Genomic DNA, 27,772 nt, shown 5'->3' with positions numbered 1-27,772 from the left:
AGTGAGATGTGCATGGAAGAAGTTTCGGGAACTGAGTGGCGTGCTGACGAGGAGGGGAGTATTGTTGAAGCTGAAGGGAAAAGTGAAGGCTGCATGTGTGAGAAGTGTTATGATTTATGGGAGCGAGACATGGGTAATAAACGTAGAGCAGCAACGAAGGCTGGAAAGGGTGGAAATGCGAATGATTCGGTGGATGTGCGGAGTATCGTTGAGAGAGAGGAGACAAATGATGAATTGCGAAAGATGATGGGAATAGAGCCTGTGATTGATGCTGTGAAGAGGAACAGGTTGAGATGGTTTGGTCATGTGTTGAGTAAGGATGAAAGTGACTGGTTGAGAAGAGTGATGGAAATGAATGTGGAAGGAAGTCGAGGACGGGGAAGACCAAGAAAGACTTGGCTGAAGATGGTCGAAGAAGAAATGCGGACAAGGGGAGATGCAGAAAATAGGGCAAAATGGAGAAGATTGTCATGGGGACCGCAAGGCTAACCCCCGCTCTTGCAGGTAAAATGGCCTTAAAATGCCTGTTGTCTCCTCGGTTTGTGACCTCACCTCCACAATTCATCCATTTGGGCTTCTTGGTAGTGGTTGTTTTGAGGTTATTCAAATCAATATTGTTTATTTTTTGCACAATGCTTCTGTCGATGATGTGTCAGAGGAATCATGGACGTTTGCACTCGTTTGTGCCATTTGTTTGTTTGTTTAATTGTTGTAAAAAGATGTGGAGGGATAGATAGCATTTTTAATGATCAACTACTAAGTTTTAAAGTTCAAATTTTATTTTACTTTACCAAATCCATAACTGTTGCTTCACCCGGTGTATCCGGTGATCTGGACTTTTTGCAGGAATTTTATGAGCACGTGAAGGCACTGTGGCAGGATGAGGGTGTGAGGGCATGCTATGAGAGGTCCAATGAGTACCAGCTCAGTGACTGCGCCCAATAGTAAGTGTTTGAAAAACATCGGATTGACATTGGAATGTGTGGGAGTGAGTCTGAGTGTGGGAAGGTGGAGAGGTGGAAGTGGGTAAGTATGTAACATGAAGGCCTATGATGTTGGCAGATTGATGCTGGAGCCAGATTCCTGTTTTTGGGTATTGTCTATTTGTTATTAAAACTGGGCAATCGCTTCAGTGAACACTTGCTCCATGTATGAACCAACAACACAGACCTTCCCAAGCCGGTCGCTCAAACACGTCAACCTTCCCAGATATCTGCTGAATCCAGTGTTTCTCAACCTGGGGTGGAAAACGTCATTTCTGTGGGTGTGAAACATGCCAGCCGGTTCAATTACTGAGTTAGTAAAGGAGTGTTAAAGAATCTAATGCCAAGTCTTTTGATTCTAAGACCTGACCTCAGTCATTGATTTTTGACAAGGGGTGCAAGAAAATATTCTGAGAACTGAAGGGGTGCATGCACCAAACTATAACGGCGCTCGGTAGAATGCAACCTTCCGCCCGGCTGAATATAGTCAGGTTCACTGTTTTATCGTTCAAAATTTTGGTAGATGAGCAAAACTATACATTTTTGGAATATTCAGAGCATGCTGAACCCAAAAAGTAATGTTTACATTTGCGTAGACACCTTTGCGAAAATGACACTCAGGACAGTGATGAAGATCTGTAAAAGCATATTCCTGAACGGTATAGACCTCGTAGATCCTGTGTATAGGACTTATAGTTCAATCTGATACTACCTATAACTTCCTATAACAACCTATAACTTCAAAGGACTTGCAATATCATGTATTATGTAATACAGTTATATCACAAATATAAAGACAATGGTTTTCAATTACCTTTGTTTGTTGCTTTTCTATAATCCTGAGCACTATTTTGAGGCCTTTATTGGATTCCTTGACCCAGAAAACATAGGATTACCATATTTAATTAAGTCTCTAGGTTGACTAGAAGCCGAGATCGCGCAAAATATGTATTTTATGGCGGTCATTTTCAAAATCCAAAATGGCGGCCATGCAGGTATCTGTGCAAATGTAAACATTGATTTTTGGTGAAGTGAAGTGAAGTGAACTGACTCACATAGTGAAGCTGACTAATAGTTTGTTTTGTATCCCAAATGATAGGCGGGATGTGGATTCGGACCTCAACCAAAATCTAATCGGCTTGTTCTTGTCACCGAACCAACTCATTCACCGAGTTGTCATAAGTCATCCATAACTTTTGTTAAATATCATGTTGTATAATCGCTTTTCGCCGGATCTCTCAATGGTGAAGAATCACTTTAAAAGTCCCACGAGCCATATCCGGATCTCCCTAACCCTAACAACCCTAACCCTCTCCATCCCCTCCCCTCCCCTCCCCCCCCCCCACTCCCCCCCCCCCCACTCCCCCCCCCCCCCACTCCACTCCCCCCCCCCCCACTCCACTCCCCTCGATCTCCCCTCATTCATCTCCAACTCCTCCTCACTCCTCTTCCCTTTACTCCTCTCCCCTCACTCCTTTCCAACTCCTCTTTACTCCTCTCCCCTCACTCCTTTGCAACTCCTCCTTACTCCTCTCCCCTCACTCCTTTGCAACTCTTCGTCACTCCTCTCTTCCCTTTACTCCTCTCCCCTCACTCCTTTCCAACTCCTCCTTACTCCTCTCCCCTCACTCCTTTGCAACTCTTCGTCACTCCTCTCTTCCCTTTACTCCTCTCCCCTCACTCCTTTCCAACTCCTCCTTACTCCTCTCCCCTCACTCCTTTGCAACTCTTCGTCACTCCTCTCTTCCCTTTACTCCTCTCCCCTCACTCCTTTCCAACTCCTCCTTACTCCTCTCCCCTCACTCCTTTGCAACTCTTCGTCACTCCTCTCTTCCCTTTACTCCTCTCCCCTCACTCCTTTCCAACTCCTCCTTACTCCTCTCCCCTCACTCCTTTGCAACTCTTCGTCACTCCTCTCTTCCCTTTACTCCTCTCCCCTCACTCCTTTCCAACTCCTCCTTACTCCTCTCCCCTCACTCCTTTGCAACTCTTCGTCACTCCTCTCTTCCCTTTACTCCTCTCCCCTCACTCCTTTCCAACTCCTCCTTACTCCTCTCCCCTCACTCCTTTGCAACTCTTCGTCACTCCTCTCTTCCCTTTACTCCTCTCCCCTCCTTTCCAACTCCTCCTTACTCCTCTCCCCTCACTCCTTTGCAACTCTTCGTCACTCCTCTCTTCCCTTTACTCCTTTCCCTCTCACGTCCTCACCACTTTCCAACTCCTCTCTTCCCTTTACTCCTCTCCCCTCACTCCTTTCCAACTCCTCCTTACTCCTCTCCCCTCACTCCTTTGCAACTCTTCGTCACTCCTCTCTTCCCTTTACTCCTTTCCCTCTCACGGCCTCACCCCTTTCCAACTCCTCTCTTCGCTTTGCTCCTCTCCCCCCACTCCTTTCCAACTCCTCCTCACTCCTCTTCCCTTTACTCCTTTCCCCTCACTCCTTTCCAACTCCTCCTCACTCCTCTGCCGTTTACTCCTCTCCCCTCACTCCTTTCCAACTCCGACCGCAATGATGATCTTCAACAATATTATCCGATACTTCATCCGGATTCATTACAGCTGCTCTTGTATATGCTTGTTGAGTACACATTACCCTCCAATGTCAGCATCCCGTGCAAGTCTGGGTTAGCGTTGATTGGCGGTCTCGTTCTGTTCCCTCATTCTTTTATTCATTTTGGAAATTCAAATTGCATTTACAAACGCGGCGTGTAATTATCGTTACCACGATTAAGTGGCGACACGTAAACGAAGCTTCGCCCTTCTCCCCACGTGCAAAGTATTTAAGAAATACAATTTTTATTGTGCCGACTATCTGAAGAATACAGCTCAAATGGAAAAGTCCCTGGGAGAACTTTTATGGGCGGTGTATAAGAGTATTACGTTACACTCTTCCGTCCGGGAGAACTTTTATGGGCGGTGTATAAGGGTATTACGTTACACCCTTCCGTCCGGCCAAAACCAAAATTACTATTTTCGTTACGGCATCGAATACACTTCCTTTTCTAATTAAACATTGATTAAAACCAAACGTTATTATTTAATAAATATTGTATTCCATAGTTAGTTTAGATTATTATGTACATTTTTCAAAGTATGGCATTGTATTGTTTAATTACATATTGTTTGGAAAAGTGTGAACTTGCCTAATAAACTCTGTATATACTGTACACACCGGGAACATGAAAAAAAATAATTATACTACAGTTCGATCCCTAATTTCAGTATTCACTCACTGTACTTTTACTAAGTAATCTTATTATATAAATGGAGCAATTTGTCCATTTCATAAAAATTAAAATTGAAGATCTTCATCAAAGTTCTTGTCAATAGGATGAAAAGTGATGATTTTTCAGATTAAAATGGATGGTTTTAGAAGTTTGACCTTGAATTGACCTTTCACCTTTTAACTTCAAAAATGGTTGGTTTCCCTATTTAGTGACTCAATGTGTAAATGCTGCTAAATTTTCAAGTCGACTTTATACATTCCATTTACATTTTGATGACTTTGATCATTTTTGATGACTCCATTTACATTTCGCTGTCTGACAACATGGACCAACTTCTATCCACTCATCCCAACTCTCGCATCCTCGTATGTGGCGACTTCCTCTGTCATCATACCACCTGGCTGGATATGGGTACCTCTCACCAGCCCTGGCATCTCAGCAAAGGACTTCTGCGACTCATTGGGACTGATGCAATCTATCAATTTCCCAACCCGGATCTCAGATCTTCTCTACGGAGCATCTTCTCTTCTAGGCTTGGTTATGACAAACTTCCCTGCAAATGTCTGCTGCTCTTCTTCTGCTCCAATCGGTTCTTCTGATGTGCTTGTTAAAGTGGATCTCTCTCTCGCCATCCTCAGAGAGCCTCTTCAGCATCGACGAGTCTGGCATTTCACTCAAGCCGACTGGCACGGTCTTCAAGCAGCCATCAATTATCTGGACTGGTCTCCCATCTCTACTGCCTCTGACATCAATTTTTCCTGGGAATTCTTACAAAGCAAACTGATCTCTCTCATGCACAGATTTATCCCATCTCGTCTTCAGTTGTCTTACCCTTCCTCCCGTCCATGGTATTGAATCTTGTGGTGAGGCAATTGCCCTGAAACAACTTGTCTTTGCCTCTTGGAAGGCAAATCCAACTGAAGGCAATCTCAGTTCCTTACACCAAGCTCGGAACAAGTGTACCCTCAGGAGAGCCAGGAAGCACTATCACCCTGCTCTCACGACTGAGCTCTCAAACCTGTCTCCTTCCTCCAAATCGTGGTGGCATCTGGTCAAATCTGCTTCTGGTGTTTCTTCCCGCTCCCTTACCTCAAATGGCTACACAGTTGACACCACACGTGACAAAGCCGAATGCCTCAACTCTGTGTTTGCCTCAAAATCTTGTGTCCCAAACCCATCTCTCTCTGTTCCCACCTTACCCAGTCGAACCCAACTGCTCCTGGACTCTGTGTCCTTCTCTCCTGACAAGGTGGAGAAGTTTTTGTCAAACCTCGACTCTGATTCTGCAACTGGACCAGACGGCATCAGCCCACGGGTCCTAAAATCCTGCTCTTCCGCTCTTTCACATCCTCTCTGTTCTCTTCACCCTCTCTTTTGCTCAAGGTCATCTGCCATCTTAGAAATCAGCCCACATTACCGCTTTACACAAAAAAGGTGCAAAAACAGATCCTTGCAACGACAGACCAATCATCCTGCTCCCAATCATCAGCAAGGACATGGAATCCATCATTGCTTTGGTTATCAAATCCTTCCTCTTCTCCAATGGCTTTGGCTCTGCTCTGATCATCAATTTGGTTTCAGACCAGGTCACTCTACTCTGAACATGCTGCTTCTGCTGTCTCAACAATGGATAGAGGTCCTCAATGCCAAACAGGAAATCAGAGCGGTCTCCCTTGACATATGTGCCTTCGATACGGTCTGGCACCCCGCTCTGCTCACCAAACTCTACTCTTATGGTATCCAAGGAAATCTCCACGCATGGCTTGCGGACTTCCTCTCTGGTCGTAGTCAACGTGTAGCCCTGAATGGATTTCTCTCTCCCCCTTCCTGTTCAGGCTGGAGTTGCCCAAGGCAGTGTTCTGGGCCTTGTGCTTTTTCTGGTCTTCATCAATGATCTCTTTGACTCTCTTGAAAATCCTCTCTATCTCTTTGCTGATGACTCTACTCTCTGTCGCTCCATTCCTCATCCCTCAGATCGGCAGTCTGCAGCCTCCTCACTCTCTGCAGACCTGGACAAAATCACAGACTGGGCAAACAAGTGGAACATGTCTTTCAATCCTGACAAATCTCACACTCTTACGATGTCTCTCCGAAAAGACCGACTGGACAACCCTCCCATCCACTTTCTGAATAATCCTCCCCAAGAAGTTCTGTCACTGAAGCTTTTGGGTCTCACTATCTGCCATGATCTTTCCTGGGAAAACCACATTTCAAATCTGGCCTCCAAAGCCAGTCGCCGATTTGGCATCCTCCGTCGTGCGAAGTCCTTCCTTGGCACACCTGAGCTCCTCACCACATACAAGGCTTTCATCGCAGCTCAATGGAGTACTGCTCTCCCCTCTGGGCTGGTGCTCCTGCCTCACACCTAGCTCGTCTTCACGCTGTTGAAACCAAAGCTTTCAGAATCATTGGAATCTCCCGCGATGAAGCTAACTCCAAGGGCCTTTCACTCACTCACCGCAGGCAGGTTGGTGGTCTTTCCGTCTTCTACCGACTCCTCTCTGGCCTTGCCCCCCCCCCCAGCTTTCTCTGGGCTCTGTCCCCCAAATATTCCTACAGGTCGCACAAGATCTGCCTGCAACCCTCTTATGGTTAAACTGCCAAAATCAAGACTCTCTGCTCACCTTCACTCCTTCATTCCTCTTTTCTCCCGCCTCTGGAACAAACTCCCTCGCTCTCTTCAATCCCACTCCACCCTCCAGGTCTTTTAAACAGCTGTTCACCACCATCTCTTATCTTCCCCCATCTAAAACCTTGATCTTTTCTACCCCCGCTAATTTCACCACAAAACCACTTTTTTGAAATACCAACAACTGTCCTGGAAGTCCTTGGTGTCAATGTGTTTTATACTTCTCCCACCGCCCCCCCCCCCCCTTCCCACACCTCCTCCCCCCAAGCCCTCTCCCTCCCGCACTTCTCCCTGCTCTCAGGTGTTGTGTTTGTGAGAGCCTCGATTCAGTATATATATTTAAAAAACCATGGAATTAAACAATATAGTTCTTCAAAAATGTACATAGTAATGTGAACTAACTATGGAATACAATATTTATTGCTAAGCTTTGGTTTTAATCTATTTTTACTTTGTAAAACGAAAGGTTTTCGATACTTTCAAGTTTAAAAATGAAGAAGTCATGGCTCCATTGGCCGACGATCGGCCTCTGATGTGCATTTTATGACTGAATCAACATGTCTTGATCATAAATTACTTTTAATGTGACCCATTCAACAACAAAACAACATGCATTTAAAGGCCATTTTCCCTGCTAGAGCGGGGGTTAGCCTTGCGGTCCCCATGACAATCTTCTTGCGGTCCCCATGACCCACTCAATGTGACTAATCTAATAATCGACTAATCAATGTGACACACTCCCCCATGTGTGTCCCAGTGAATCTGATAAATTGCCAGTAACCATTTTGTAAAACTGAATGTGCAGCATCTAAATGAAGATGGCCAAATGTCACACACGTCCATGCCCATGGGATTCCCACGGGTGACCGCACTAGTCCATATAACATTCTCTGTAGGTGATTCTGTCTGTCTGTGAAACAGGCAGAATAACAAACGCAACCAACCAATCTATCTATATTATATTCTCCGTCGGTGAGTCTGTCTGCGAGTCTGTCTGCAAGTCTGTCCAGGGGTGTGGCCTCCTCCGTTGAGGGAGTAGCTCCACCCATTCTGGAAGAGGCTTCAATTCAAAATCAAATATCCACCATTTTCTTTCCTCGCATAGCTTTGAGGCCTCTTTAGTTAGGCCCGTGGTGTCTTGCTCTCTCTCACAGGTTTATTTCAACTCCAATTCGATATATCGCATTTCATTTTTCACAGTTGCTAACATGGTTTTAGACTTGGTTTCAAAAAAATGGGAAGAAAATTCGATTAAAGTTATCGTTTATAGAACAAAATGCATTTTAAAAGGCCTGTAACATAAAGGCCATTCATTGAGTCTCCCTCACGGCTTTATCTCGACTAATTCACCATCAAAGTCGCTGGGATGGTTCAAGTCTCAGTTTCAGCTAAAGTTGAGAAAATCGGCGACATGTATTCCAACAGCCGTTTTGGATGTGTTGACTATGTCAGCACAGGGAAGGAGAGAGGAGAATGACAGAGGAGAGAACATTCCCAGGACTTCGTTATTTATATTCATATTCAGTAAAAGTACAGCGACTGAATACTGAAGTTCGGGATCGAACCAAAGTCTAATTATATTTTTCCATATCCCTGGGGTGTATATACAGAGTTTATTTAAAGTGAGTCAACTCTTTTCCAACCATGGAACTAAACAATACAGTACTTCAAAAATGTACATAGTAATGTAAACTAACTATGGAATACAATATTGCTTTTAATCTATATTTACTTTGTAAAGCGAAAAGTTATCGATACATTCAAGTTTAAAAATGAAGAAGAGTCATGGGCTCTATCGGCCTACGATCAGCCTCTGTATGCTCTGTATGGCTGTATGGCTGTATGGCTGTATGATCGGATGTGCATTGTAAGACTCGATCAACACGTCTTCGATCATGAATTACTTTTTGAACAACTCAAGCAAAGGAAACGAGATAATGCCTGTTTGGGTCGGTGTGATTATACACTGCCCAAAGAAAATATAGCTACCGGAACTAAAATCGTGAAATCTTTATTTTAAAAAATTTTTTGTTTGTTTTCGCACGAGTTTCCGTGTGTGTGTGACCCACTCCCCTGTGCGTGCGTGTGTGTGTGCGCGCACATGCATTCACATGTTATCAGAAGTAAATACATTGTGTAGATTACATCATTTGTGCATCTGATAAATTGCCAGTAACCATTTTGTAAAACCGAATGTGCAGTAACTAAATGAAAATCCAAATGTCACACACGTCGATGCCCGTGGGATTCCCACGGGTGACCCCGTGTGTGTGTGTGTGTGTGTGTGTGTGTGTGTGTGTGTGTGTGTGTGTGTGTGTGTGTGTGTGTGTGTGTGTGTGTGTGTATATATATATATACTAGACGACCCATGACCCGTTGGGTCAATGTTATTATATATAATTAAGGGGTTACAGTGGGGGTCAAAGGTCAACCTATGGCGAAGATATATAATTTTCTCACACTTTCTAATAGAGAGGCAAAATGCCATATAAAACTAAATTTACTGGTTCTAATTGCTTTTATTTATCAATCCTCACATAGAAGAGCAGTTTTTAGTAATGAGCAGTGAGGAGAAGACCCCTCAGCCAATGATGCCACCCCTCAGCCAATGATGCTACCCCTCAGCCAATGATGTGACCCCTCAGCCAATGATGCTACACCTCAGCCAATGATGCCACCCCTCAGCCAATGATGCTACCCCTCAGCCAATGATGTGACCCCTCAGCCAATGATGCTACCCCTCAGCCAATGATGTTACCCCTCAGCCAATGATGCTACCCCTCAGCCAATGATGCTACCCCTCAGCCAATGATGCTACCCCTCAGCCAATGATGCTACCCCTCAGCCAATGATGCTACCCCTCAGCCAATGATGCTACACCTCAGCCAATGATGTTGCCCCTCAGCCAATGATGCTACCCCTCAGCCAATGATGTCGCCCTCAGCCAATGATGCTACCCCTCAGCCAATGATGCTACCCCTCAGCCAATGATGCTACCCCTCAGCCAATGATGCTACACCTCAGCCAATGATGTCGCCTCTCAGCCAATAATGCTACACCTCAGCCAATGATGTCACACCTCAGCCAATGATGTCGCCCCTCAGCCAATGATGCTACACCTCAGCCAATGATGTCGCCCCTCAGCCAATGATGCTACACCTCAGCCAATGATGCTACACCTCAGCCAATGATGTCGCCCCTCAGCCAATGATGCTACACCTCAGCCAATGATGTCGCCCCTCAGCCAATGATGTCGCCCCTCAGCCAATGATGTCGCCCCTCAGCCAATGATGTCGTCCCTCAGCCAATGATGTCGCCCCTCAGCCAATGATGTCGCCCCTCAGCCAATGATGCTACACCTCAGCCAATGATGTCGCCCTTCAGCCAATGATGTCGCCCCTCAGCCAATGATGCTACCCCTCAGCCAATGATGCTACACCTCAGCCAATGATGCTACACCTCAGCCAATGATGTCGCCCCTCAGCCAATGATGTCGCCCCTCAGCCAATGATGTCGCCCCTCAGCCAATGATGCTACACCTCAGCCAATGATGCGACACCTCAGCCAATGATGCTACACCTCAGCCAATGATGTCGCCCCTCAGCCAATGATGTCGCCCCTCAGCCAATGATGTCGCCCCTCAGCCAATGATGTCGCCCCTCAGCCAATGATGCTACACGTCAGCCAATGATGTCGCCCCTCAGCCAATGATGTCGCCCCTCAGCCAATGATGTCGCCCCTCAGCCAATGATGTCGCCCCTCAGCCAATGATGCTACACGTCAGCCAATGATGTCGCCCTTCAGCCAATGATGCTACCCCTCAGCCAATGATGTCGCCCTTCAGCCAATGATGTCGCCCCTCAGCCAATGATGCTACCCCTCAGCCAATGATGCTACACCTCAGCCAATGATGTCGCCCCTCAGCCAATGATGCTACACCTCAGCCAATGATGCTACACCTCAGCCAATGATGCTACACCTCAGCCAATGATGTCAACCCTCAGCCAATGATGTCGCCCCTCAGCCAATGATGTCGCCCCTCAGCCAATGATGTCGCCCCTCAGCCAATGATGCTACACGTCAGCCAATGATGTCGCCCCTCAGCCAATGATGCTACCCCTCAGCCAATGATGCTACCCCTCAGCCAATGATGCTACCCCTCAGCCAATGATGCTACCCCTCAGCCAATGATGCTACTCCTCAGCCAATGATGCTACTCCTCAGCCAATGATGCTACCCCTCAGCCAATGATGCTACCCCTCAGCCAATGATGCTACACCTCAGCCAATGATGTCGCCCCTCAGCCAATGATGTCGCCCCTCAGCCAATGATGTCGCCCCTCAGCCAATGATGTCGCCCCTCAGCTAATGTCGCCGCCCCTCAGCCAATGATGCCGCCCCTCAGCCAATGATGCCGCCCCTCAGCCAATGATGCCGCCCCTCAGCCAATGATGCCGCCCCTCAGCCAATGATGCCGCCCCTCAGCCAATGATGCCGCCCCTCAGCCAATGATGTCGCCCCTCAGCCAATGATGTCGCCCCTCAGCCAATGATGTCGCCCCTCAGCCAATGATGTCGCCCCTCAGCCAATGATGTCGCCCCTCAGCCAATGATGTCGCCCCTCAGCCAATGATGTCGCCCCTCAGCCAATGATGTCGCCCCTCAGCCAATGATGTCGCCCCTCAGCCAATGATGTCGCCCCTCAGCCAATGATGTCGCCCCTCAGCCAATGATGTCGCCCCTCAGCCAATGATGTCGCCCCTCAGCCAATGATGTCGCCCCTCAGCCAATGATGTCGCCCCTCAGCCAATGATGTCGCCCCTCAGCCAATGATGTCGCCCCTCAGCCAATGATGTCGCCCCTCAGCCAATGATGTCGCCCCTCAGCCAATGATGTCGCCCCTCAGCCAATGATGTCGCCCCTCAGCCAATGATGTCGCCCCTCAGCCAATGATGTCGCCCCTCAGCCAATGATGTCGCCCCTCAGCCAATGATGTCGCCCCTCAGCCAATGATGTCGCCCCTCAGCCAATGATGTCGCCCCTCAGCCAATGATGTCGCCCCTCAGCCAATGATGTCGCCCCTCAGCCAATGATGTCGCCCCTCAGCCAATGATGTCGCCCCTCAGCCAATGATGTCGCCCCTCAGCCAATGATGTCGCCCCTCAGCCAATGATGTCGCCCCTCAGCCAATGATGTCGCCCCTCAGCCAATGATGTCGCCCCTCAGCCAATGATGTCGCCCCTCAGCCAATGATGTCGCCCCTCAGCCAATGATGTCGCCCCGCATCCAATGATGTCGCCCCTCAGCCAATGATGCCGCCCCTCAGCCAATGATGCCGCCCCTCAGCCAATGATGCCGCCCCTCAGCCAATGATGCCGCCCCTCAGCCAATGATGCCGCCCCTCAGCCAATGATGTGACCCTCAGCCAATGATGCTACCCCTCAGCCAATGATGCTACCCCTCAGCCAATGATGCTACCCCTCAGCCAATGATGCTACCCCTCAGCCAATGATGCTACCCCTCAGCCAATGATGCTACCCCTCAGCCAATGATGCTACCCCTCAGCCAATGATGCTACCCCTCAGCCAATGATGCTACCCCTCAGCCAATGATGCTACCCCTCAGCCAATGATGCTACCCCTCAGCCAATGATGCTACCCCTCAGCCAATGATGCTACCCCTCAGCCAATGATGCTACCCCTCAGCCAATGATGCTACCCCTCAGCCAATGATGCTACACCTCAGCCAATGATGCTACCCCTCAGCCAATGATGCTACCCTCAGCCAATGATGCTACACCTCAGCCAATGATGCTACCCCTCAGCCAATGATGCTACCCCTCAGCCAATGATGCTACCCCTCAGCCAATGATGTCGCCCCTCAGCCAATGATGTCGCCCCTCAGCCAATGATGTCGCCCCTCAGCCAATGATGCTACCCCTCAGCCAATGATGCTACCCCTCAGCCAATGATGCTACACCTCAGCCAATGATGTCGCCCCTCAGCCAATGATGCTGCCCCTCAGCCAATGATGCTACACCTCAGCCAATGATGTCGCCCCTCAGCCAATGATGCTACACCTCAGCCAATGATGTCGCCCCTCAGCCAATGATGTCGCCCCTCAGCCAATGATGTCGCCCCTCAGCCAATGATGCCACCCCTCAGCCAATGATGCTACCCCTCAGCCAATGATGCTACACCTCAGCCAATGATGTCGCCCCTCAGCCAATGATGCTACACCTCAGCCAATGATGTCGCCCCTCAGCCAATGATGCTACACCTCAGCCAATGATGTCGCCCCTCAGCCAATGATGTCGCCCCTCAGCCAATGATGTCGCCCCTCAGCCAATGATGTCGCCCCTCAGCCAATGATGTCGCCCCTCAGCCAATGATGTCGCCCCTCAGCCAATGATGTCGCCCCTCAGCCAATGATGTCGCCCCTCAGCCAATGATGTCGCCCCTCAGCCAATGATGCTGCCCCTCAGCCAATGATGCTGCCCCTCAGCCAATGATGTCGCCCCTCAGCCAATGATGTTGCCCCTCAGCCAATGATGCTACACCTCTGCCAATGATGTTGCCCCTCAGCCAATGATGCTACACCTCAGCCAATGATGTCGCCCCTCAGCCAATGATGCTACCCCTCAGCCAATGATGCTACCCCTCAGCCAATGATGCTACCCCTCAGCCAATGATGCTACCCCTCAGCCAATGATGCTACCCCTCAGCCAATGATGCTACACCTCAGCCAATGATGCTACACCTCAGCCAATGATGCCACCCCTCAGCCAATGATGCCGCCCCTCAGCCAATGATGCCGCCCCTCAGCCAATGATGTCGCCCCTCAGCCAATGATGTCGCCCTTCAGCCAATGATGTCGCCCCTCAGCCAATGATGTCGCCCCTCAGCCAATGATGTCGCCCCTCAGCCAATGATGTCGCCCCTCAGCCAATGATGTCGCCCCTCAGCCAATGATGTCGCCCCTCAGGCAATGATGTCGCCCCTCAGCCAATGATGTCGCCCCTCAGCCAATGATGTCGCCCCTCAGCCAATGATGCTACCCCTCAGCCAATGATGATGATGATGCTACCCCTAGACGACCCATGACCCGTTGGGTCAATGTCAGTTTGAATAGATATGAGAATAGAACTAAAGCGAATGCTGGACATCATCAGGGAGATTATTTGGGCCAGCAAGCCATAAGGCTCACCTCTCCAGCGTTCTAAATCACTTACCTGTGACACGTGATTTCGGCCCTTAATATCTCCGATCACGTTGACGGAAATCACCACAGCATATCGTCAAGATCCCTCCAAGGCTCGTCTTTGTCACATACATCACGCAACGTGCGATCCACAGCCTCGAAACTCTCTCTCCTGATCATTGGACACTCATCCCACACGTGAGTTTTGTACTTCGAAAGAGGTCTGCGATAGTGGAATTTTTATCGATGTTGCATACGCCATCTTCCCTCGGTGTCAGAGGGATTTGGAACCTTGAGTGCGCTGTTCTTCCACCAGGCATGAGGGTAGCAGCTATGCCAGATGAGGCCACCGCAGGGGGCAACTTCTCCACTCGCTCTCACTTTAGAGAGAATCAGGTTAATAAGAAACGTCTTCCCTGTGCCTCCAGGCGCGTCAATGAAAATCATTGATGACTGATTCGTGCGGATGTTGCTATTCGCGTCCATAGACGTGAGGTGTGATTCGTTGTCCGCGTCCGTAGCGCCGTCGGAGGGTTGATACGACATTCTTCCTGCAAATAGTATTGTGTTTGTGCTATCGTTTTGCCGATCATCAAATGACAAATAAATTACATTGTGAAAATTAAAGATTTCAAATAAACCTATTTAAAGTGTATGCGCATATAAATAATTTAAAAAATCGAAGAAATATCTCTCGGTAATTTCCTGAAACATATTTTACTTCCGGGTAATAATGTTGAATACAATGACGAAGATATATACTGTATGCCTGTTATTTTAGGCGGTGTATTTTCGTATATCAACGTGGCGCGATTTTTAAAATATATCTCTGCAATTTCCCGTGTGTGCGTGAATGTTCTCAATTATTTCTTTTACCGAGTCTAAAACCATCGATAAAAATGAAATCAGATGGCGAGTTAGATTGAAGATAAAGGCGTGAAACAGACTCAATGGCCTTGAAGATACAAGCCTTTCAGAATTCATTTTGTTCTTTAAACGGAAACTTTCATCGGATTTTCTTCCCGTTTTTTTTCAACCGAGTCTAAAACTATGTTAGCGACTGTGAAAAATGAAATGATATATCGAATTTGATTTGAAATAAAACTGAGAGAGAGAGAGCAAGACACCACGGGCCTACAAAACAGGCCTCAAAGCTATGCGAGTTAATAAAATGGTGGATATTACTACTCTCTCAAAGGGGTAAGCCACGCCCCCGGACCGATCGAATGTTACATACAAACACGCAAGATTTCAATTTTATAATTATATATATATATATACAGTATATATATATATATATATAAAATTTCTGCAATAACGATTTTTGTCTCTGTCTCTCCCTCTCTTTTTTTAGTTTCCTGGACAGGATAGATATCGTGAAGCAATCGGATTACACTCCAACTGATCAGGTAACATTATGAGTGTGGTATTTTTGATAAATTACCACTTTCCCTTTCTCTTGCCCTTCATTTTATTTATTTATTTATTCCTTTCGTCATGAAAGCCTCCATTGCAGCACGATTCCTTGTCCTTGAGTGTTCAAATCGATCTTTGTAGCGATCAATTTATTGTCGCATTTGATAAAAACGTTAAACCACCTCCTTCAATAGATCTCTGAATTCCATTTGAAGTTCCTCTTTTTATTTATTTATTTATTTTTGGTGTGCTTTTTATTTATTTATTTTTATCTGACCCACTTCCTCACTCCCGCCATTACCGCAGGACCTGCTGCGGTGTCGGGTGTTAACATCCGGTATTTTTGAAACTCGGTTTCAAGTGGACAAAGTGAACTTCCAGTAAGCAAAACGACCTGTTGATAACTGCAGAAAGTGGGAAGACACATCACGTTGGTGCACAAATAAAAGTCGTGTTTTAGTCGTGAGAGCACACATTGGATTCAAATAATGAGATGTACCTGTACTTATGGGTTCAAATAAAGGTTCCTGGAGTAGGTATTTTGGTTCAGGATAGTGGAGTGGTAGCCATTTTTCCTTGTACAATAGCAGTTGTGGTGCAGTACCTCCAAAAAGTATTCACGCCCCTCAATTTCACATTTTTTGTTGCAGCCAGAATTTAGAATGGATTAAATGGACATTTTTTGTCACTGATGCACCATAATGTCAAAGTGGAATTTTTTTTTTTCATTACATTTTTACAAAACAGTTATAAATGAAATACAGAAATATCTAATTTACATAAGTATTCAGCCCCTTAAGTCAATAATTCGTATAAGCTCCTTTGACAGCAATTACAGCTTCGAGTCTTCTTGCGTTTGTTTGCATCAGCTTTGCACATCTGGATTTGGGGAGTTTCTCCCATTCTTCCTTGCAGATTTGCTCAATCTCTATCAACTTGAATGAGGAGCATCGGTGAACAGCAATCTTCAAGCAGGTTCTCCTCAAGGATTTGCCTGCATTTGGCTCCATTCATTGTTCCCTCTATCCTTACAAGTCTCCCAGTCGCAACCGCTGAAAAGCATCTCCATAGCATGATGCTTCCACCACCATGCGTCACGGTAGAGATGGTGTTAGAATGGTGATGAGCTATGCTCGGTTTCCATCAGACGTAGTCCTTTGCATTCAGGCCAAGGGGTTTAATTTTCGTCTCATCAGGCCACAGAATCTTTTTCCCTCATACTCTCAGAGTTTTTCACGTTCATTTTTGCAAACTCCAGGTATTCTGTCTTGTATCTTTTTCTCAGGAGTGGCTTCCGTCTGGCCACTCTCCCATAAAGCCTAGATTTGTGAAGGGCTGCAGAGACTGGTGTCCTTCCGGCAGGTTCTTTCATCTCAGCCAAGGAACGCTATAGGTCTGTCAGAGTGCTCATTCGGTTCTTGGTCACCTCCCTGACCAAGCTCCTTTTTGCCCGTTTGGTCAGATGGACAGCTCTAGGAAGAGTTTGGGTCATTCCATATTCTTTCCATTTACTAATGATGGAGCTCACTGTACTCTTGGGAACTTTCAACACGATATAAATTGTTTTATACCCTTCCCGAGATCTATTTCTCATCACAATTCTATCTCGAAGATGTACGGACAGTTTCATGGACTTCATGGAAGAGTTTCTTCTTTGACATGCACTTTTTTATTTTATTTTTGTGTATACCAAGTCGACGCTCGTGGAAGAGCTAACATATAGAACTGATAATAAAGGGAGCGGGAGATAAGAGAGGGAGAGGGAGGGAAGCACAACAACAGTGGAGAATAGGGACATCGGGTGATTTGCGGAACGGAGAGGGCTGGGGTGGGATACACGGGATAAACAAGATGGACATTCAGTGACCTTCAGGAAATAAAACCGAATTTGAAGCAGGTGGATTTGGGGTGGATTAACTAGGGTAGACAAGATCAAGGTTTTGGATGGGGGAAGATAAGAGATGGTGGTAAACAGCTGTTTTGAAGACCTGGAGGGAGGAGTGGGATTGAAGAGTGTGGGAGTTTGATCCAGAGGCAGGAGAAAAGAGGAATTAAAGAGCGAAGGTGAACAGAGAGTCTTGATTTTGGCAGTTTCACCAGAAGAGGGTTCCTGGCAGATATTGTGCGTCCTGCAGGAATATTTGGGGGACAGAGCGCAGGCAGAGCAGGGGGAGCTAAGGCCGGAGAGGAGTCAGTAGAAGATAGAAAGACCGCCAACCTGCCTGTGGTGAGGGTGTGGAAGGCCCCAGAATCGGCTTCATCACGGGAGATTCCAATGACTCTAAAAACCTTGGTTTCTACAGCGTGAACCCGAAGTAGGTGTGAGGCAGGAGCAACAACTCAGTGGGGAAAGCAGTACTCCATCAAGCTGCAGGTGAAAGCTTTGTATGTGTTGAGTTCAGTAGTGCCAAGGAAGGACTTCACACGACGGAGGATGCCCAGTCGGTGACTGGCTTTTGAGGCCAGCTTGGAAATGTAGTTTTCCCAGGAAAGATCATAGCAAAAGACCCAAAAAGACCCAAAAGCTTGAGTGACAGAACTACCTCAAGAGGATTGTTCAGAAAGTAGATGGGAGGGTTTTTCAGGCGGTCTTTTCGGAGAGACATAGTGAGATTTGTCAGGATTGAAAGACATGTTCCACTTGTTTGACCAGTTTGTGATTTTATCCAGGTGTGCAGAGAGTGAAGAGGCTGCAGCCTGCCGATCTGACTGTTGGGATGTGGAGCAGCAGAGAGGAGTCATCAGCAAAGAGATAGAGTATTTGCAGAGAGTTGGAGAGATCATTGATGAAGACCAGAAAAAGAACAGGCCCAGAACACTACCTTGGGGAACTCCATCCTGAACAGGAAGGGGAGATGGGAGAATTCTATTTGGAGCCACACGTTGACCACGTTGACCACGTTGACTATGACAGGAGAGGGAGTCTGCGAGCCATGCGTGGAGGTTTCCATGGAGACCACAAGTGGAGAGTTTGGTTTGCAGGGCGAGGTGCCAGACCGTATCGAAGGCACGTGATATGGCGAGGGAGACAGCTCTGATTTCCTGTTTGGCATTGAGGACCTCCATCCATTGTTTAGACAGCAGAAGCAGCATGTGCAGAGTTGTGGCCTGGTCGGAATCCAAATTGATGATGGGAGATCAAGCCATTGGAGAAGGGGAAGAATTTCATATCGGAAGCGATGATGGATTCCATGACCTTGCTGATGATTGGGAGCAGGATGATTGGTCTGTCATTGCAAGGATCTGTTTTTGCACATTTTTTGTGTAAAGCAGTAATGTTGGTGATTTCCAAGCTGATGGCAGATGACCTTGAGCAAAATAGATTGACTCGTTCGACTTGAGCCAAGTTGGACTAAGTATGTCTTTCAATCCTGATAAATCTCACACTCTTACGATGTCTCTCCGAAAAGACCGACTGGAAAACCCTCCCATCCACTTTCTGAATAATCCTCTCCAAGAAGTTCTGTCACTCAAGCTTTTGGGTCTCACTATTTGCCATGATCTTTCCTGGGAAAACCACATTTCAAATCTGGCCTCCAAAGCCAGTCGCCGACTGGGCATCCTCCGTCGTGCGAAGTCCTTCCTTGGCACACCTGAGCTCCTCACCACATACAAGGCTTTCATCCGCAGCTCTATGGAATACTGCTCTCCCCTCTGGTCTGGTGCTCCTGCCTTACACCTAGCCCGTCTTCACGCTGTTGAAACCAAAGCGTTCAGAATCATTGGAATCTCCCGCGATGAAGCTAACTCCAAGGGCCTTTCACTCACTCACCGCAGGCAGGTTGGTGGTCTTTCCGTCTTCTACCGACTCCTCTCTGGCCTTGCCCTCCCCAGCCCTCTCTGGGCTCTGCCCCCCAAATATTCCTACAGGTCGCGCAAGATCTGCCTGCAACCCTCTTATGGTTAAACTGCCAAAATCAAGACTTTCTGCTCACCTTCACTCCTTCATTCCTCTTTTCTCCTGCCTCTGGAACAAACTCCCTCACTCTCTTCAATCCCACTCCACCCTCCAGGTCTTTAAAACAGCTGTTCACCACCATCTCTTATCCTCCCCCATCCAAAACCTTGATCTTTTCTACCCCTGCTAATTTCGGTCCCCTTGTGTTTTATACCTCTCCCCCCCCACCCCCCCACCCCCTCCCCCTCTCACGCCTCCTGCCCCCAAGCCCTCTCCCTCCCACACTTCTCCCTACTCTCAAATGTTGTGGTTGTGTGCTTCCCCTTCTCTCCCCATCTTGTCTTCCACTCCCTCTTTTTGTATATTTTGTTTGTCTGGTTGATTTGTTTGTGAAATAAATGTTAGCTCTTTCACGAGCCTCGATTCAGTATACAAAAAAAAAAAAATCCCTTCAGCCGTTCTCAAGTTATTGCGGTAATGAAAACCTATCACGGACGGACAGCCTGAAAACATAATGCCTCCGGCGACTTCGTCAACGGAAGCATAAAAATATCGAACATAAATCCACCACCCCAGGGTATCATGACATTTTAAACTACTTTTAATTATTAGCAAGTATCCCAAGCATCAACAAATAATGAGCTTCAGCCAAATAACAGAAATGTTTAAAATCGGCCTAAAATTGACAATCATTTTTAAAGATGGCGGCCGAAATGGTATTTGGCGAAGAATCTGGGATGTCCATCACATCATTCCACACAGTTTAAGTTTCAAACTAACCTAAAAATCATAGTGGCTTTTAGTCCCTTCATTTGGTCGCCAATTTAGTTCTGGCTCACCAACGACACGAACCGAAACCACACTTTAAGGTTGTCGACCTCGGCTGGTCTTTGTACTAAAATAAAATATCATTGATCTTATTTGTGCAACTCACTGTCCTGGTGATCAATACATTGATGGAAGTTGTCCTTCAAAGAATGACTTTGCACCTTTTTAAAAAATGGCTTCTGCTTTTTTGTAATCGTTGACTGCTCTGATAGACATCGAGCAATTCTTTGGATGGATAACTCTGCGGCTTTGGCCTCGCAATTCCTTCCTGACCCTGTGCCCATTGTACTCCTAACACATTCACCCGCAGCATGTTTGATGTGGGAGGGCAGAGGGACGAGCGCCGGAAATGGATCCAGTGTTTCAACGGTGAGCACGGCTGTGACTTGTTGTTGTTCACGTATGAGATAGTTGTGCTACTCTGAAATGTGTTCAGCTTCTGCCAAATCAAGCCCTTGCTTTGCGACCCCAATTGCATTTCAGTTCCCCCATCCCTGTATCTGCAGATGTCACGGCCATAATCTTTGTCGTGGCCTGCAGCAGCTACAACATGGTCCTTCGTGAAGATAGCATCACCAATCGTCTCAGGGAAGCCATAAACCTGTTCAAGAGCATATGGAACAACAGGTGATCTGATGCTAAGCAGTAGGATTTCATTCATTTGACAGTTTAGTCGAAAAACCAAAGCTAACCCATTTAACGGGCATGTTGATGAGGTGGGTTTTGAGTTGCAATGGTTCTTTGGTTTGAGATGCAAGTACTCTAAACGGTTGTAATATTCAGAGCTCACGTCATGGACTTTAATGGAACTGTTTGGGATTGGGATCTGAGTTCGGCACATAAAATGGAGATGAGGAGCGACCTTAGGAGTGAGAAAAACCTAAAACGTCTCCATGCTCTCTGATTGCAGATGGCTTGTCTCGATCTCCACCATCCTTTTCCTCAATAAGCAAGATCTTCTTGCCGAGAAGGTGCTGGCAGGAAAGTCCAAGATTGAGGACTACTTTCCCGAGTATGCCCGCTACACCACACCAGATGATGGTAATGCTCAGTTTTTTTTGTTTTTTTCCCAGGGCATAATGCCATGAACCGGAAGTACTTTGAAACTCACATCCTCCTCCTTCGCACTGTACCTTTAAAAATCGTTGTTACCTCCACCACCAAAGGTGGATGGAGGTTATGTTTTCACCCCTGTCTGTTTGTCTGCCTGTCTTTGAACAAGATATCTCAAAAGGCTGTGGACGGATTCAAACAAAATTTGGCAGAGATGTAGCGTATGTGACGAGGACGAAATGATTAGATTTTGGTGAAGATCCGGATTCGGATCCAACTCGTATAATTTTTTAAGCGATTCTTCACCGTTGAGAGATAGGATTTATGGATGACTTCACCATTGAGAGACTCAAAAAGTTATGGATGGATTTGGACGAAACTTGGTGGACCAGTTGTGTGTGTGACACGGACAAATCAATTCGATTTTGGTGAAGATCTGAATATGGATTCAGATACAAGAATTATATACTTTTTAAGGGATTCTTCACCATTGAGAGATCGGGTGAAAAGCGATATATAACATGATATATTAAAAAGTTGTGGACGGGTTATGACTAAACTTGGTGGACGAGTTGGTTTGGTGACAAGAACAAGCCGATTCGATTTTGGTTCAGGTCCGAATCCAGATCCGGCTCATCAGTGGGATACAAAACATATAAACTGTTGAGCCTGGTGGCGTAATGCGCTCTACCAAGTGCCATTCTAGTTTATGATTGTCATTTGGTGAAAATGTTTAAAATGGCTTGAGTTCCATTTTGTTTGTGCCTCATCTGTGAGCTTTGGCATCTTAACCCTGTCGTTCCATCTTGCACTGCAGCTAGCCCTGAGCCGAGAGAAGATCCCCGTGTTACTCGTGCCAAGTACTTTATCAGGGATGAGTTCTTGGTAAGGATGGACCGACCTTTCAGTGGTTTATGGGACATACTTCCTTTTAAGGTACTAGGGCATGCCCGTACTATATATAAGCTAGGACGTGCCCGTACGTGGGTGCCCGTTCCTTGCCAAAAAAAAAAAAAAAAAAAAATTTGTGTAGGGGTGTGTGTGTGTAAACATCCTAGGGCGTGCCCGTACGTGGGTGCAAAAAAACATGCGTGCAAACAACAACAACAAAAAAAAACTTTGAAACCACGTGGCAGTAACGACCACAGAACCCCCCCCCCCCCCCTCTATTTACATGAATGGTTTGGTCCATTCGCAACGACCACAGAACCCCCCCCCTCTATTTACATGCAATGGTTTGGTCCATTCGCAACGCCAAAGCGAACGGCGAACGGCTAAATCGCCATAGCTCGGTAAGTACTTGTCCGATTAATATGAAACCTTGAAAAGGCACATCCTCGGGTCCCCAGCAATATACCTGGCAAGTTTAAAGTATATCGGACCCGTGGTTGTCGAGAAACAGCGGTCACAGACAAACATACAAACACACATACACACATACACACAGAGATTAATGGAATTATAGATAGATAATAAGCAATTCTCTCCCAAACAAGGACCTGTATGGTAGTACCCTTAGGCCGTTGGATTATCGGTTCGTTTCACTTGCTTTGTTCATGCACGAGTTACTAATTAGTGCATCCATAGGTACAGTGTAATCCAAGTACAAACTTCTCTGAGGCTTTAGAGGGACACTGTAAAGGCAGTTTAAATAATGAACAAGGAGCTGCACGTTAATGTATGGTACAAGCGGTGGGGATGATAGTCGGCAGAAAGGCACGACTCATCCTCGTCCCACCCCCATGTCCTCACTGACCTAAGTCTTTAAAAAAAAAACGACAACGACACTCTTCGACGTCAGGACGTCGACTGATATTCCTCCGTCCACATTATTACATCATTATACATACTTGTACCAAGTTTGATATAAATCCATTCAGCTGTTCTCAAGTATCACATTTTTACCTACCATGACCTCTGACCTTTGACCTTGATGGCATCCAATCAATTCATCTTTGCATCATACATACTTATACCAAGTTTGTTCAGAATCCCATCACTTGTTCACAATTTGGTACGGCAACATAATTTTTACTTAACATGACCTCTGACCTTTGACCTCTTGACTCCAAAATGTAATCAATTCATGTTTGTCATTATGCATACCTGTACCAAGTTTTAATTTAAATCCATTCAGCTGCTCACAAGTTATCACATATTTACCTGACATGACCTAACCTTTGACCTCTTAATGCCATAATCCAATCAGTTCATCTTTGCATCATATATATTATATACCTATACCAAATTTGTTCAAAATCCCATCACTTCTTCAAGTTGGCATGGAAACAAATTATACTTCATATGACCTCTGACGTTTGACTCCAAAATGTAATCAGGTTCATCTTTGCATCTTATATACCTATATCAAGTTTGTTCAAAATACAATTACTGGTTCACGAGTTGGCATGGCTACTTAATTTTTACTTAACATAACCTCTGACCTTTGACCTTGTAACCCCAAAATCTAATCAGTTCATCTTTACCTCATTATACATACCTGCACCAAGTTTGACTAAAAATCCCTTTCGCTGTTAAGTCATCATGCTAACAAAATAATTGTAACTTAACATGACCTCTGATCTCTGATCTTTGACCTCTTGACCCCAAAATCTAATCAGTTTATCTTTGCATCATAATATATAATTATACAAAGTTTGGTAAAAATCGCATGACTGGTTCACGAGTTAGCTCGGTAACAGAATTTTTACCTGACGGGATGTCTGACATTTGACCTTTGACCTCTTGACCCCAAAATCTAATAGCTAATCTTTACATCATTATACATATATGTCAAGTTTGAATTATATCCCTTCAGCCGTTCTCAAGTTATAGACCTATTAGAGTTTGGCCTTTGACCTCTTGACCCCAAAATCTAATCAGTTAACCTTTACATCATTATACATACCTGCACCAAGTTTGAATTGGATCACTTATGCTATTCTCAAGTTAGACATATTGCAGACTTTGATCTTTGACCTCTTGACCCCAAAATCTAATCAATTCATCTTTGCATCATAATACATACCTGCACCAAGTTTGACTAAAAATCCCTTTCGCTGTTCTTAAGTGGTCAATGTGGCTTCGTCGCCACATTGCCGGCCACTTCGTCGAACTCGGCGACTTGGTCGGCGGAGGCATAAAAGAACTCCAGGGTCAGAGGCGCGTGCGATTTGCACTTCTGGAAGAAGAAGAGCCCTCTTCCGGTCGTTTGATTTGGACTCTTCTCTTCTCGGAAGCTCTTCTGCCTCTTCCCGTTATCCAGCAGAAGACGCGCGGGCTCTTCGAAAACAAAATGGCCTCGCCGATTACGTTGAAAGAACTTTTTCATATATGACACGTTGCTATTACAGCTGTATGGCAAGTTTCCTTAACATAACTCACTTAATCACGAGTTCTATTTTACTTATTTGTTGTTTTCTTGGTAATTAGTGAGTGATATGGGAGTGATATATATGCCGTTTTCACCCATAATTTAAGTCACGGAGAAACGCTGCTGGTTATACTTACGCAGCAAAACTTGCAAGTGAAAACACAATCTGGATATTTGCATCAACTTGTGATGTAGTGTCATCTTTGTCTAATTCTTCCATCATGAGCGCGAGTAATACATGTTTGGCCGCCATCTTGCTTCTCTTCTGCCTGTTCGGCGCAAAGCAATCTTCCGGAAGAGGCTTCTGTCTTCGGAAGAGACCAAATCGCACGCGCCTCAGGTCTTGTTGCAAATAATTCCACATATCTGGATATCCAAACTCATATTCTGGCTCTCCTTTACTCATGAATTTCTTCCCATATCTGCTTACCCTCCGCAGAGAATCAGCACGGCCAACGGAGAAACGAGCCATAACTGTTACCCGCACTTCACGTGTGCGGTGGACACCGAGAACATTCGCCGGGTCTTCAACGATTGCAGAGACATCATCCAGCGGGTGCACCTGCGTACCTACGAGCTCCTGTGACCAGACCTCAGATACGGTTGCAAGTAGTTGTGTTAATGCTGTTACATCATCCGCATCTCCCTTCAAACCTTCGACTCCACTTCGGCAGCCTCTGCCCATCTCCCTTATTATTCTTGCTCTTACCTCTTCTATCTTTCGGCGAGGCAAACGTCCTTGCAACTTAGACCCGTAGAGATCCTTGTTCTGCAACAGACGGTCTTCATCAGGCCTGTATTTTTTTTGGCTCTTGGTAGCAAAACCAGTTTTGAATGCGGTTCAGTGAGGTGGACAAAGCATCGTTTTTCTTGGCATTTTACGTGCCAAAGTCATGAAGGAAAAGCTTGCAATGTGCTCACAGGCACTTCCGGTTCCAGCTTGATGTGCATTGTGTTGGTGAAGCTGCCATATTAGCTGAAGCGAGTATTGTTGGTATAAATATTGTCAGAAACGACGCAGTATTCGTTTAACGATTTGCATGAAATAACAGTGTTTACTCGTTTTCTTCCTTTTCCTCTCGTTCATTTTTATTTTTATTCTTCACTCCTATCTTTTGTTTTGTTTTTGAAACCTCTCACTAACTTCTCAAGTATTACCGAAGTTTAGCTGCCTCGTCTCCCTGGCAAATACATCCGTGCAAAACCGTGTTCTACATCACATCATTGCCAGTGCAACGAGGTGCAGGCCAACATGCCCCTCCTTCCATGATGACATTCAAAATCTTTACACGTCACCATTATGTTTGGGTCGGTGTTGTGGTTTTGTACTGACGTTCAGGTTGACGAGATGGTGGTTCAAGTCGGATAAGAGGTGGAGTGTTGATGCACCGTTGCTCTGAAACTTTGCCACTCTAATACTTTGGTATTGGTGGTAGATGTTCAAACCTTGGAACGTTCTGCTCGCCATTGAGATATGATAACCACATTGCCAATGCATGAAAGTTTCCCTCCATCTTAGCCACCGTGACACGTTGCATACCGGGCCATGATCTCTTAACCGTATTGTTTATTGCTGAGCCGGTTAATCCTTTGGGTTTTCGGCCTGATCTGATCTTGCCAAACGTTTTGCTATCTGGTGAGATTCAAGCCAAACCCTCAGGGCGGCCGGCTAAGGGCAACGTCACGCACCGTTGGGCCTTTTTCAGTTTGTGATGATTTAACTTCTACCTGATATCTTGCAGGTCATGCAGTGTTGTAATACATGTTGGTTTGTGAACGTTTGTACGAGTTGTTTTGCAATACAAAAAATTTGGGGGGTTTTTTCCCCTTGCTAAAGAACGGTAATTGCAGAAGAAGAAGAAGGTTTATTGCGTTTTGCGGCTAGCTCGGCTAATTGAGAACGAGACCACTTGCCATCATGAAGCCACATTGGCCACCGATCCGGCTTTGCCTCTTGCTCTGTCCTCCAATGGACCAGGTCTCCTGGGTCTCGTCTGTTTGTGTTGACGCCAATCAAAGGAGGCCCATCGCCTTTTAACCCCGTGGGAAACGTCTATGTCCCGGGCGTTTGAGTAACAGTCGCCTCCGATTTCTGAAGGAAAGTTGTGATAACAATTAGCTATTTAGCCTGTTATCGTCGTAGTGAGTCGGTGTACCTGGTTAACTCTTTCCCCTTCATTCCTCTTCCCTTTTTCCATTGATCAGGATATTTTAGGAACTTTGCATTAAAATGACTTTATGACTGAGTGTTTTTTTATTTGTTTTTGTTTTTTTTGTATACAAGATCGAGGCTCGTGAAAGAGCGAACATTAATCACACAGAAAGACAAACAGACACACAAAACAAATAACATCGGGAGCGATAGACAAGATGGGGAGAGAGGGGGAAGGACACAAACACAACATTTGAGAGCAGGGACCGAGAGACATGGAGACATCGAGAGAACTGTGGCAGGGAGAGGGCTTTGGAGGGGAGGCATGGGAAGGGGGGGGGGGGGGGTTGCAGAGGTATAAAACATATGGACACTGCCAAGACTTCCAGGAAAGAAGTTGGAATTTCAAACAAGGTGGATCTGGGGAGAATTAGTGGGGGTAGAAAAGATCAAGGTTTTGGATGGGGGAAGATAAGAGATGGTGGTGAACAGCTGTTTTGAAGACCTGGAGGGAGGAGTGGGATTGAAGGGAGTGAGGGAGTTTGTTCCAGAGGCGGGAGAAAAGAGGAATGAAAGAGTGAAGGTGAGCAGAGAGCCGAGATTTCGGCAGTTTAACCATCAGAGGGTGGCTGGCAGATCTTGTGCGACCTGTAGGAATATTTGGGGGACAGAGCGCAGAGAGAGCTGGGGGAGCAAGGCCGGAGAGGAGTCGGTAGAAGACAGAAAGACCACCTACCTGCCTGCGGTGAGTGAGTGAAAGGCCCTCAGAGATAGCTTCATCGCGGGAGATTCCAATGATTCTGAAAGCTTTGGATTCAACAGCGTGAAGCCGAGCCAGGTGTGAGGCAGGAGCACCAGCCCATAGGGGAGAACAGTATTCCATTGAGCTGCGGATGAAAGCCTTGTATGTGGTGAGGAGCTCAGGTGTGCCTAGGAAGGACTTCGCACGACAGAGGATGCCCAGTCGGCGACTGGCTTTGGAGGCCAGCTTGGAAATGTGGTTTTCCCAAGAAAG

The 27,772-nt window shown here is 46.3% G+C and overlaps 1 protein-coding gene across 4 annotated transcripts in view; it reads left to right on the top strand.

Moving 5' to 3' along the window:
- Window positions 1-26,852, top strand: part of GNAS (GNAS complex locus) — a 43,743-nt gene extending 16,891 nt beyond the window's left edge. For 2 of the 4 annotated variants that reach the window (XM_078779157.1, XM_078779158.1), the window contains exons 4-10: window positions 847-944; window positions 15,392-15,446; window positions 15,760-15,833; window positions 20,490-20,548; window positions 20,686-20,806; window positions 21,090-21,220; window positions 22,050-22,589. In XM_078779157.1, the coding sequence (XP_078635283.1) occupies window positions 847-944; window positions 15,392-15,446; window positions 15,760-15,833; window positions 20,490-20,548; window positions 20,686-20,806; window positions 21,090-21,220; window positions 22,050-22,510 (999 nt within the window). In that variant the 3' untranslated portion in view covers window positions 22,511-22,589. Of the gene's footprint in view, window positions 1-846; window positions 945-15,391; window positions 15,447-15,759; window positions 15,834-20,489; window positions 20,549-20,685; window positions 20,807-21,089; window positions 21,221-22,049; window positions 22,590-25,044 lie in introns of those variants that run through there. The other 2 variants (XM_078779156.1, XM_078779155.1) reach the window with 2 other exon arrangements.
- The last annotated feature ends 920 nt before the right edge of the window (window positions 26,853-27,772 follow it).

This window comes from Myxine glutinosa, chromosome 5, assembly GCF_964187855.1.
Source record: "Myxine glutinosa chromosome 5, kmMyxGlut1.1, whole genome shotgun sequence".
In the NCBI taxonomy this organism is placed as follows: domain Eukaryota; kingdom Metazoa; phylum Chordata; class Myxini; order Myxiniformes; family Myxinidae; genus Myxine; species Myxine glutinosa.
This window is presented reverse-complemented; position numbering and strand designations above follow the sequence as displayed.